This window comes from Aplysia californica, unplaced genomic scaffold (assembly GCF_000002075.1).
Source record: "Aplysia californica isolate F4 #8 unplaced genomic scaffold, AplCal3.0 scaffold00006, whole genome shotgun sequence".
NCBI lineage: Eukaryota > Metazoa > Mollusca > Gastropoda > Aplysiida > Aplysiidae > Aplysia > Aplysia californica.
Window position 1 is genome coordinate 1,065,860 of NW_004797276.1, and position 12,372 is coordinate 1,078,231.

At 40.6% G+C, this 12,372-nt stretch overlaps 1 protein-coding gene across 1 annotated transcript in view; it reads right to left on the reverse strand.

Annotated features, from left to right (window-relative positions):
* Positions 1-10,737: 10,737 nt before the first annotated feature.
* The window catches only part of LOC101855456 (beta-citrylglutamate synthase B), a gene marked incomplete at its 5' end in the record, with an annotated part of 4,872 nt that continues 3,237 nt past the window's right edge, over positions 10,738-12,372 (reverse strand). Inside the window, 1 exon segment of the mRNA XM_013080702.1 lies at positions 10,738-11,067. Within this exon segment, the coding sequence (XP_012936156.1) occupies positions 10,832-11,067 (236 nt within the window).

Sequence of the window (12,372 nt, forward strand, 5' to 3'; positions counted from 1 at the left end):
CCATCTCTCTCTCTCTCTCTCTCTCTCTCTCTCTCTCTCTCTCTCTCTCTCTCTCTCTCTCTCCCACTCATTCTCACCGCTCTAATACACACATACTTAGTAAAGTTTATTTATTTTAAACAATAATACATAACATGCTTCATAAGAAATGTTCATTGTGGTTAATATGGTCTTATTTTCAGAAATAAATAAGAAAAGGGCGATATTTAGGGTTTGAATAATGTGTTTCTCATTGCACCTTCCTTTGCAGAACTACAAACCGTATTTATTACGTTTACTTCGTGTTCCACTTCAATTTTAGGGGAAGACATATCGAGAAAAAACAAACAAACATATCTTTTAGCTTTAAGTAGGGGATGTTTGAGATTTTAGTATTCCTGAATTATGTTGTCTTATTATTCATATAACTTTGCAGACATAGATCTGTATCTAATTCCCATTCCATAGATCTACTCTTCGAGAAAGCGTTATTATTCTGACATTCACAGGACGCTTAGTAATAACGTGGTATTCAGAAGCAGGAATTAAATAAAACATTATTTTGTGCACCCTAGATGGCCTTCACAACACGGGACGAGTTTGTAGAACATGTAACAACAATCATAGAACATTGAGATGACCATCAGTAGACATAAAAGCATGCAGAAGTGTGACTGCTAACTTATTACCTCAAATTTACGGGCAAATACTCGTATATGAAGTGGCGAAAAGCGAGGAAAAAAATCAGTGCTTCACACGTTAAGCGAGATATGGACAAATTAGACTCTGTCTGACAAGGATTGAGGGTCACGTAATTTCTGGCGTCAGAGAGATTTGTCCCACCGAGCTTTCTGTTCACGTCTTGATAACGGAAAGACCGAGCGGGTTCTTTTCTATCTCCCACCATGGGGGCTATCTCTTTCACGGCGGCTCTGCTAGGTAGATAATAAAATTGTGATTGAAAACCGAAGAGCCCGGGAAGAACACTATCGCTCCTACTCCCAGCGGTGTGTGGGGCAATGATTGGCCTGTACAGATAAAACCAGCAGGACTGGACAGGGAGGCCGGTCCCAATATTCTGTCTGTGCTTGCCGTTTTCTCGACTCCTTGCAATGTCTCCGCTTTTCACGCTTGAGACCAAAAATGCATTTTTGTTGTTGCGAAAGTGTCCTGCATTTTGATTCAAGCTTCGGGGATACGTTCGCAACTTTAACTAAATGAAGAGCAGTTCACAGACAGAGAACTGTAGAAAAAAAGAGAGCGTGAGTCAGAGAGAGAGAGAGAGAGAGAGAGAGAGAGAGAGAGAGAGAGAGAGCTCGTAACTCATAATGCTATTCACATCTTTTTATAAAGAGTACGGCTTTTGCGACACCACATAACTTCTCAGCATTGTATTTTGAAAAGAGGAGCGCTCGAAGTTAGGGGGCAGAGACTTCCATGCCTTTCATAGCCGCATTGTGTCTTCTAAAGGTTAATGATAATGACAATCTTTTATTACGTATTTTAAAAGCATTCTAACGAGTAGGTTAACAGCATACTACATAAATCTAACCTTTGAGATTCCCATTATGAGCTGCTCGTTCAGCATACGTCTCATTTTCTGAGCCTCCAGCTATATATGAATTATTTAATTCTGTCTAAAATTGTCTAAGAACACTATTTGGGCTCAAAGTAACTTTCTCTTTATTTTCTTGCGGCCTGAACAAGTGGCTTTGTAAACAATTGCATTGTGCTATAGATCATTGTATTGAGACCAAGGAGTATGCATGGTTAACGCTGCTCCTAACTCGGGTTTGAATTTCAAAGATCGAGATCTGAAGACTTCATTGTAAATAATATACACTCCAAAACAAGTCGAAGCGCTTTTTTTAGATATAAGAGCTGGATAAACTTCTATGTTTAGCATAAAAACTGCTGTGAGAATACATGGGCCCTTTTAAACTGCCTTATTTACTTCTGTCAGTTCTTTTTAAGCGTTAAAATTGGAACAAACACGGAAGGCTATGTATTTCTGTTTGTGTCCACAATGAAGTAAAAACTTCATTGAGTGTGCGTATGTACGGGTGTGGTGTTCAATCGTAAACACACACACGCACACACAGACACACACACACACAAACACGCACATACACACACACACACACACACACACAAAGTACACACATACACACACATAGACAGATAGTGAAAAGAGGTAGGAGAAGTAGGAGATGGAGGGGAAAAGGAGGAAGACGAGGCGAGAAGAAGAAGAAGAAGAAGAAGAAGAAGAAGAAGAAGAAGAAGAAGAAGAAGAGGTGAGGAGTAGGAGTAGGAGGAGGAGAAGGAGAATGAGACCTGTATCAGTTGCCTCCCCTCGTACGAGAGATTCACTTCTTCAGAAATAAATAATCGATGATTGCTTACTTGCTTTCTTTGTGATTTCATTGATTAAAAATAGCCCAGAGTAAGAGTGCACGGGTGAAAGAGTGAATGAATTCGTTGCAATTCATTTGGTTATTGACTTGTTCCTCATTTCCTTTGCTTTTGATTCGTGCAAATCAAACTGGCTGTCATTTTGTTGTTGTTGTTGTTGTTGTTGCTGCTGTTGTTGTTGTTGTTGTTGTTGTTGGTTTCGCATAAGCTGTATTTCTCAGTCACAGGCCTCGAGAAGGTACCGGCGGTACCGCTTTCCTTTTTTTTTACCACCCATGTTATTATTTCCACGTTCATCTGGTTTAGTTCCAAGCAATAAAATTATAATTAGAAATTAGATTTTCTCTGCAGCGCTAGTTTTGGACATTCTAACTTTTGCAACGGAGAGCTTTTCAACTCTGAGACAGTCTGAGTCATGGGAAGTAACTCGGCGTATTGGGCTCCCAGACGCCATGTGCCTGACATTGATACGCTTTAGGTCTACAGCTAATTATCGGGAGAAGATAATCCCTGAATATTTATCTTGTGGTGGGCTGCATTAATTGTGTCCTTGGCTAATCATTCCGCACGGCACATGTTCTGTCACGGATTTTTTATCGCCCATTTACCCTGTACAAAATGACTTGAGTCGTTAACAAAGGCACCGTACCAAGTATGTGTAAAAAAGAATAATTCCTCTGAAAACTTTGAGGTTAGAACAAAATAGTATCTTTGTTCTGTGGCATATTTGCTCACTAGATTATAACCCCGTTTCCAGTGATAAAACAATTATAGTACAGCCTTGATCGCAGGGAATTGTAAGAATGCACAAGATTTATATTTTATTAAGTCAGAGACAGTTAAAAACTCTAGGATGGAGAAGTGTTGTCGGTATAATTTCTTAAGCCCCACTGACACAAACTATATAATTTTGGAGGTGGGCTGTTTCTACCCAACTTTTCATGACAACCCACGTTGAGTAGGATACAACATACCGACCGACAGACGGGGATACCAAAATAAAATGCATTCTCCATCGGGAATCGAATCCACGTCTTTTGTGTACATAAGTGAATAACCATACCATTACACCATGTACCATAGACGGCGATTGTACATAAATGTATACATTCCTCCATGTTACTTATAATGTTCTGAGAGTCAACTAAGCTTTTTTTTACCCATTCATGTGTTAATTTCTTCGAGTGCTTAGATCGGAAAAGTGCATCTCCTTACTTTACTCGAATCTGAGTTCCACAAAGCGTTGCGGAGGTCTTAAAATGAAACATGAGCCTGTAATAAAACATAAATGAGAATTTTCTTTTTCTGATGGGGTCCAGTAGCTGTAATCCCCTACTTTAGGAAACCCCATGAACTCAGAACCAATGGCATGCCCTACTCAATAATTCATGAGCTCGATCAATATTGCCAACACCACCGATTGTGTTGAGACGGGTAACACAACGCACTGGATTCTTCTGGCTTTTTATAAAGGCTCAACTTAACAATGGCCAAAATAGTCAATGTGACTAAGAGAAGTTCATTAAAAGAAGATTTAAAGTAGAGCCATGGTCAGTATTTTCATTCAAGCAGCATCCCCAACTGTCCCAAAGTGCACTAAAAGTGAGACCAGTAATAGTAAAATATTTTATAAAACGTAACAATAATATTATATCGCTGTTCAGGATTAATTCATACAGTTTAGGGACTTTATAATGTTATAGTAATTACATAATTTCGTTTATGTGTCTGTGCTCTACGCTTTCGGGAATCAACGACTATGCGGCGATCTGAAAGGACGAAAAATTGATTTCTTTTTAATATAATAGAAAGTGTGAGTGTGTTTCTTTATTTGCGCGCGCGCGCGCGTGTGTGTGTGTGTGTGTGTGTGTATGTGTGTGTGTGTGTGTCTGTGTTGTTATTTTATTTTTATTTTTTGGAGGGGGAAGGGGCGGTGGGTTGGCTGCTTCATTCGAAGGCTTCTTTGTCTTAACATATTCATGTTTTTATCTTTGAGAGAGCGTTAAAAGTCTGTTTTCGATTCGACACAGGCACCTTACCTTGTTTGTTTTTAAAAAATAATATTTCTTCTGAAAATTTTGAAGTTAGAACCATATATAGTAATCACTGTTCTATGGCATATTTGCTCACTAAATTATAGCTCCTTTTCCACAATAAAACAATTATAGTGTAGCCTTGATTGTCGGGAACTTTAAGAATACACAAGGTTTATCTTTCATTAAGACAAAGTCAGGCTTAATTCCCTCTTTGAGAACGTGTTGTAACAATCATGTGCCTTGCCAAACCACTCGATTTTCAGAGTTTGGCAAACCATGGCACAGGGTCAATCAAAATATTGACTGTAGATCTCTGGCTGTCCTTCGGCCAGGCGGTGACATTGGCTGGTGGCGCCCTTTCAGTTCCCCGTGGCCCCTGCCGGGTGACGTAACGTCGTTTGCGTTAGAGATCACAGGGCGGGCCAAAGTCAGGTGAGAAATCTGCCTGTCTTTCCTACAAGTCAAATAGAGACTACCTCCCCCCCCCCCAACCCCCCCCCCCCCAAAAAAAAAAAACCCGAAGGAAATACGTCGCTTTTGGCATTTGGTTGATAAGATCAATGACCTTCGATACACATAGTAAGTCATTTTGAAAGTTGGTCTTGGGTTGTTTTTTTCCGTCATAGGCATACGGCTCTCAATACTTATAAGTGGATGATTCTGATCAAGTGAAATTGAATGCCCCCCCCCCCTTCCCCATTCCACTGTTGGTCGATAACTTTTAATAATTTAAAGATATTGTAAGCAGTCTATAGGGTATGCATATAACCTTCTCCTGGAGGAGGAGGAGGAGGAGGAGGAGGAGGAGGAGGAGGAGGAGGAGGAGGAGGAGGAGGAGGAGGAGGAGGAGGAGAAGGTTATATGCAGGGGAGGCAACTGACACAGGTCTCATTCTCCTTCTCCTTCTCCTCCTCCTCCTCCTCCTCCTCTTCTTCTTCTTCTTCTTCTTCTTCTTCTTCTTCTTCTTCTTCTTCTTCTTCTTCTTCTTCCCCGAGTTAAGACACTATTCTTCCTCTTCCTCATCCGCGTCCTCTTCCTCTTTCTCGACAAGGTTGCGTCCTCTTCTTCTTCCTCCTCTTCTTCCTCTTCTTCTTCCTCTTCTTCTTCATCTTCCTCTTCCTCTTCCTCTTCCTCTTCTTCTTCTTCTTCTTCTTCTTCTTCTTCTTCTTCTTCTTCTTCTTCTTCTTCTTCTTCTTCTTCTTCTTCTTCTTCTTCTTCTTCTTCTTCTTCTTCTTCTTCTTCTTCTTCACTGGCGTTTGTGGTGCTGGCGTTTGGCACTTTACCGTCGCACGGAGAAAACTTGAGTTTGATTCCTATATGAAGAGAATAATATTATCGACTATCTTCTTCTTCCTAACGGGACGTCGTTTCCCTGTCAGCCTGTTATCGAAGCAGCCCTCCTCCTAATAACCTAAATAGTGTCGACGAGATCGTAAAAGCTCTACTTTGCAGTTACCATTCTATTTCGTCTTTTTCTTGACCGAAGATACCTCAACCATAAGTGTAAATGGTTTTCATCTACAAGATCTATTTATTGTTTGAATTAAACACAATATTTTTTTGCTTGCTTGAATGTCCTCTCTTTTCAGACAACCACCTGCTTGTATTGTTCTTTTCCCATTAGCACGAGATAGGAACAAGAGTTTCTTATGCTTGTTTTAAAGTATTGTTTATATCCCCAGCAGCTGGTTAGTGAGAGCCTGTGCTTCCTTGATTGTCACCCGCAAAGTGTTTTTGAGGTTCAAATGCACAAGAGACCTCGGCGAGTTAAAAAAACAACAACTCTAGATCAAGAGAAAAACATACCTACATAAGGGCACGGGCAGTAGAAATACCCGAGCGGAGGTGGGGGAATGGGAACCTTAAAAGTATAATGTGTATAAATAAATTTTAAAGCGAATCATGTAATTTGGCTCGAGAGGCAAGTGCATTTAAAAGGAAACTTCGACAGTATTAATGATTGTAATGAATAGTGAATATAGGTTTTTTTTACGTTGCTACCATTTCTTTTGGTCTAGACGCAGGTTGCGTTAAAACCGGAACAGCTTTGCCATTGTTTCACACGAAAAGGTCATGTCGTATTCTGTCTTTTCCTCAACTCTGTGGTTTTTCTTTTATGACTTTTCCGTCCACTAATGCGGCTGGACCTGGCGCTCCTCCAAGACCGCCCAGCTGTGTCCACTTCTGTGATACACTTGGGTAGATCTGAGCAGTGCATGCATTACCCCGTTTACCGAATCATTGATTAAAATCTATGCTTCAGCGTAAATGTTCGCTTTTCTTTGATGCCTTTCATATCCCCCCCCCCTCGTTCTCTCTCTCTCTCTCTCTCTCTCTCTCTCTCTCTCTCTCTCTCTCTCTCTCTCTCTCTCTCTCTCTCTCGGTGTCTTTAACTCCCCCCTCCCTTTATCTATCAAATCTATGAAAGTGTGTTTCTCTCCTCCCCCTCTTTATACTGTATACTTAACGTTTTTTTCCCCTCTGTTTTCTAACTCTTTATCTCTCTTCAGTCTCCTTAAATTTCGAAAATGGGGAGAAAATGGAATTCGTTTCCCATATAATCTTTAGTGTTGGTGCAATGCTTCATTGCTCCTGAAATACTGCATCATGAGTAGGCATGCGATCAACGATTCGCCGTGAGGCAAAGGAATCTAGAAAATTTCCTGAGCTCCGAACCTTGTGCCAGTGAGTATTTCAAAATGATTTCTGGCACGTATTGTTTACCTAGCATACATACTGCCATGGCCAGCAATTATTCTGTTACGGGCACTGTGTTTGCATAGTCTTGCGTCAGCGTTTTTCGCATATGACCCAAGGTAAAACGTCGTCCAACATTCTCCGTGCACAAGATTTTGAAATTGCAACTTCACAGTGTCCTCTAGAACAAGAACATGTTGAATGATCCACCCTATATAACCAAACAAAATTCACTTTACAAGTGTGTGTCACGGCGGGGGGGGGGGGGGGGGGGGCTCAGGCGCTCATCAGTTTTTGGGCACATGTTGAGTTAATGGTATCATAATATTAAAGCTTGTTTATTTGTTTTGCATTCAATGAAAAAACAACCCATCTATCTTGAATAGAAGTAGAGACATTTTCGATTGAAGAAGGTGGGGGTCACCTGGTTTCAGAGGGAAATTTATCGCGAAAATTGCCGCCAAAGTTTGGACACTTTCATAGCTTGATTTCACTATGATGTCTCACGTCCACACACAAAACTTTGCCGAGACTTCGCAAAGCAGAGCCAAAATGACCGGTTTACACTTGGAGGTTGGAAATCGTAGGCCAAATTCAACATTGGTCTGAGCAGTGATGTTTTGTTAAGACCCTTCTCCACTGATACATTTTGGTATCACTTGCTATGGTGGCAATTTGGGCCGGAAGGCAGCACATTATAAAAATAAACAAGTTGATAAGAAAGGCATCAAGAACAAATGGTAGAGGCCTAAGTAACTTTGAATATCTGCACAAGACAAATGTTCTAAAAAAGGCGGAAATAATGCTTAGTGACCATAGCCACCCACTGACATAGGAATTTCAACTATCGTCCCGCAGTAAACGAAACATTTCCAGAAAAGCAAGAACAGACATAATATAGAAATTCATTCGTACCAACTGCAGTGAAGTTACTGAACACACAGTGTTACAAATGAAACAGAGAGAGAGAGAGAGAGAGAGAGAGAGAGAGAGAGAGAGAGAGAGAGAGAATGTTTTTACGGAGTGAGAGAATGTTTTACGGAGCGGGTTGTCCCAGCACGAGAGACATGGTATTTACTTGGCCTAATATCTTGTCTTGTTGTGCATTTGTGTGAGTGCACCTTTAAGTCTAACTTTTGTAACGTCTACTGCCATTGTTAACGACCAAGACATATTTCTCCCTGCGAGATGAATAAAGATTGTCATTGTCATTGTCATTGTCACTACAAGCGAGAGATGTGTTTGCGAATTCATGTTCGGAAGTTCATTTTATTATTTAACAAACTTCCGTTTTTCTACGGGGATATACCAATCAGTGCAGTCTGCATTTGCTCCGACTGGTGACCGAAGCAGGTTTCCTTCTCCATTCCAAATTTTGTCAAGTCATAGGGGGTGTAAAACATTTACAATAGATCTGTAACAGGCTACCTTTTTCTTAGGGATACTCATGCACATAGTCTGTATCGTCCCCCACCGACAAACGGGCAGACCGGTGGCATTCTGCAGACGAAAAAGGCAGAGTCGATGAGTTTCAACACTGGTGATGTCCGCTTGACCGTCTTGCACAAACAGCCACAATAAAATAATTGTTGAGTAGTTGCATTGCATTGGCTTGACTCCCCTCTCAACATTAGAATATGCCCAAGAGTCGTGGTCTCTGATTGACCGCCCATCTCTGATAGAGCCAATGCAGTGCGAGTGGAGGTTTACGAAAATTCCCCAGGTACAAACGTTTCTCAGCTAGTCTAGTATCAGTGATCTTGTAAAATTGTTCACTTGACAAAAAATTTATACACCAGTTAACGTTCTCACTGGTTTGTGTTTCTTTAGCCAGTAGAGATTTAGTCATAGCTTTAGGACCAGTAAACCTTTAAGTTTAAGACGGCCCGATTCATAGATGCGTCATCAAAACCAAGGGACATAATATATCTTTATAATGCTCTTTTCGGAATACATTCTTATCTCCCTTGTCTCCACACATGAGCGTTGAATATTAATCCTGAGCGGTAGTGGGGAGGTTTTCAGTTGGTCAAAAATTATCCTCATTAATTAATGTGATTCGGAAACCAGTTATACACAAATAACAGTAACGATAAAGTACTCACAAAATAAACACCGTTCTGTGAGTGTGCACTCCAGGTGCACTGATATATTTAATTGAAATATCGCAACATATTATTATTAAGATAAAAAGTGATGACGAACATCAGTACGACAAAATCAGTCTTTATAATGCATCAACTGAACCAATAAACAATGCCTTACCTTCAGATTTTAAGAAAAATTATAGTAAAGGTTTTACGGCGCTCGCAACTGCATAAGGTCATAGGAGCGCCAAGGGGTGGATGTCAACAGAGAAGTCTTTACAGGAAATCGGGCTTATTCTGCTCACCTCTCTTGCTTCAAAAGCACAAAGTCTGTTTCGACTTTCAAGGCACCCCGGAAAGAGCCGGTCACAAGAGTGTGACAGACATACAAAAGAAGTAGAGGAAAATGATGACAGTAAGGATTAGGAAAGAAAAAGCAGAAGTGCGCTGCTGTAGTTCAGGCACAGTTATGAGCGTGACATTGTTGAATCAGCGCATTTATAATTCTCCGGTGCATAAGAACGAGAAATCCCCCCCCCCTCCTTGGGACTGGCGTAAAGACACTTCAGTCAGTGTACCATCAGAGCCATGAACGTTGACCAGCCTTAAACCCATAATATTTCAGTTTGTCATCTCGGCTAGACAGAAGTGCACACACGCGCACCAACGTACTCGCCAACGCACTTACGTAAATCGCAAATTATACCTCAAGACCTACACATAGTTGCATATTATATTATATCAGTTATAACATTATGCATTCTGATCAAACACATACAGTATAATAGGGTATGTACATGATTTACGTTGTACATAATTTGTATGTCTACACTTTCTCACTTCATCCCCATCCTCCCTCTTTCTACCCCCCCCCTCTCATTCTCTCTCTCTCTCTCTTTCTCTCTCTTTCTCTCTCGCTCCCCCTCTTTCTCTTTCTTTCTCACTGTATCTCTTGGTCTCTCTCCCCCTCTTTCTCACTTCTCTCTCTCGCTCTCTCGTTCTCTCTCGCTCTCTCTCTCTCTCTCTTTCTCTCTCTCTCGCTCTCTTTCTCTCTATCTCATGTTTGTTTTTCTCAAAACGTTATCTGTTTATAGACGACAGCAATAGATGGGTAAAGGGGGAAGATGACAGTTACATAAACAGGAAGAATGCAGAAAAGCAAGAGGAATAAAGTTGATGAAACGGAATCTTGGACTTGGAGAGAGACAGAGGAGGGGGATTAGGAAGAGGTTTTTGAGAAGCAAAAAGGACAGCATGCGAAGATGACACTGAATTATAATGAAAGTCAAGGGAGAGCGAGAGAGAGAGAGAGAAAGAGAGAGATAGAGAGAGGAGGGGAGGGAGAGAGAGGACACTATTGATTTAAAGGCCTTTGACCCATACATCCACACATTGTTACATAATAGATAGATAAATAGATAGATGGATAGAGAGAGAGAGAGAGAGAGAGAGAGAGAGAGAGAGAGAGAGAGAGAGAGAGAGAGAGAGAGAGAGAGAGAGAGGGGGGGGATGAGAGAATTAGAGAGAGTGAGAGAGAGACCTTTGTAAGTAACGGATATACATTTTTTTCAGATAAATACAAAATTGTCCAAATATATTGATACTGACCAGAGTCTTATTCTACTTTTCAACGACTTCCATTTTCTTCAGAGCATCAACACAGTATTCGGCGATGGCCTCAGCGACCTTGGGATATTTCAACTTCATAGACGGGTTTGCATTTGCTTCTATGAAAAGTCTCTCTCCACTTGCATCCTCCAGGAAATCAAGCCCCGCAATGTCCAAACCCAACAGCTCTGTTATCTGTAGGGCTCTTGTCTTTAGATCCTGGTCTCCTTCTATAATTTCCATCGTACCTTAAAGGGGATTAGAATAAAGAGCTTGAATTATGTATAGCACGTCGTTAAATTTTTCTAATGTTTACTGGAGTGCTTTTTAACGTTTTAAGTAAAAGTTTTACAGCACTTGCAACACAATAAGGACACAATATACGTACCGCAGATTAGAGGTGTTACAAAAGAGTAGCAAACACAAAAAGGAAGGAGGAGAGATCAGGACGACAGGAGTTTGGTAGTAAAGAAGGAGCAAACCATACCAGAGCACCCGCTAACCACCCTGTATAAGTGCTCCTGTGTGTGTGGGGGGGGGGGGGGTGTAGGAGACGAAGAAAAATCATATAAGCACAGTTATGACGGCTATGTGTTACCGATAATAAACGCTGTGGCGGAGAAAAAAAGAAAAGGACACCCTCTTATAAGGAGCCTATGAATATTATTTCATAATGGAAATTCAAAACTTAAAAAAAAAAATTCAATATTGTTTTCTTACCAAGATAATTTTGTTAGATGTAGTGTATGGCGACTTAACACCGAATCAGAACGGATAAGGATAGGAACGACTTTAGTAAAAGTTGAGAGATCAGACCACATCAGAGTTTAGGCAATTAATGCGACATTTCTGAAAATTTGCAATACATAAAGGCTAACCTGTGTATAACAAACACGGGATGTCAGCTCATGTAGAGCATAAACTCTTCCACACATAAGCTGTATGGAGTTTAATCTAAATACTCTCACTCATTATCTATGGAGAGTGAACTGTCTCACTCATTATTTAGGTTTAGTAAATTCCCTCAAACGTTATTAGTTTTTGGCATATATCCTCTCTGTCATTACTAAATAAGGCATTGTAAATTCTCTCACTAATTATCGATTATGTATACTAAATTCCCTCACTTTCCACTAATTAATCACTTACGAAGAGAAAATTCTCTCCCTCATTATTTATGAAAAATAAATTGTCTCACCCATTATTAATGAAAAAGAAATTCTCTCACTCATTATCTATGAAATTCTATCACCAACTATTTATGTGGCTTTTAATCAGCGTAAACCCTCTCGTGCATTATACAATTATTTGGAAAATGTGAGTACTTTCACAGCGCCACACGTCGGTGGCTTGGTGGTTAGGCTACCGGACTCGTAATCGTGAGATTGCAGGTTCAGCGGTTCGAGCCTCAGCTCGATCCGACGTTGTGTCATTGGAAAAGACACTTTACACGAATTTCCCACATGGCTCGGTCTTTTCGGAGATGGACGTTAAAAACTTGGAGGTCCCGCTCCTTGAATAAATTTATTATTGCATCGCCACCAGCCCACTCG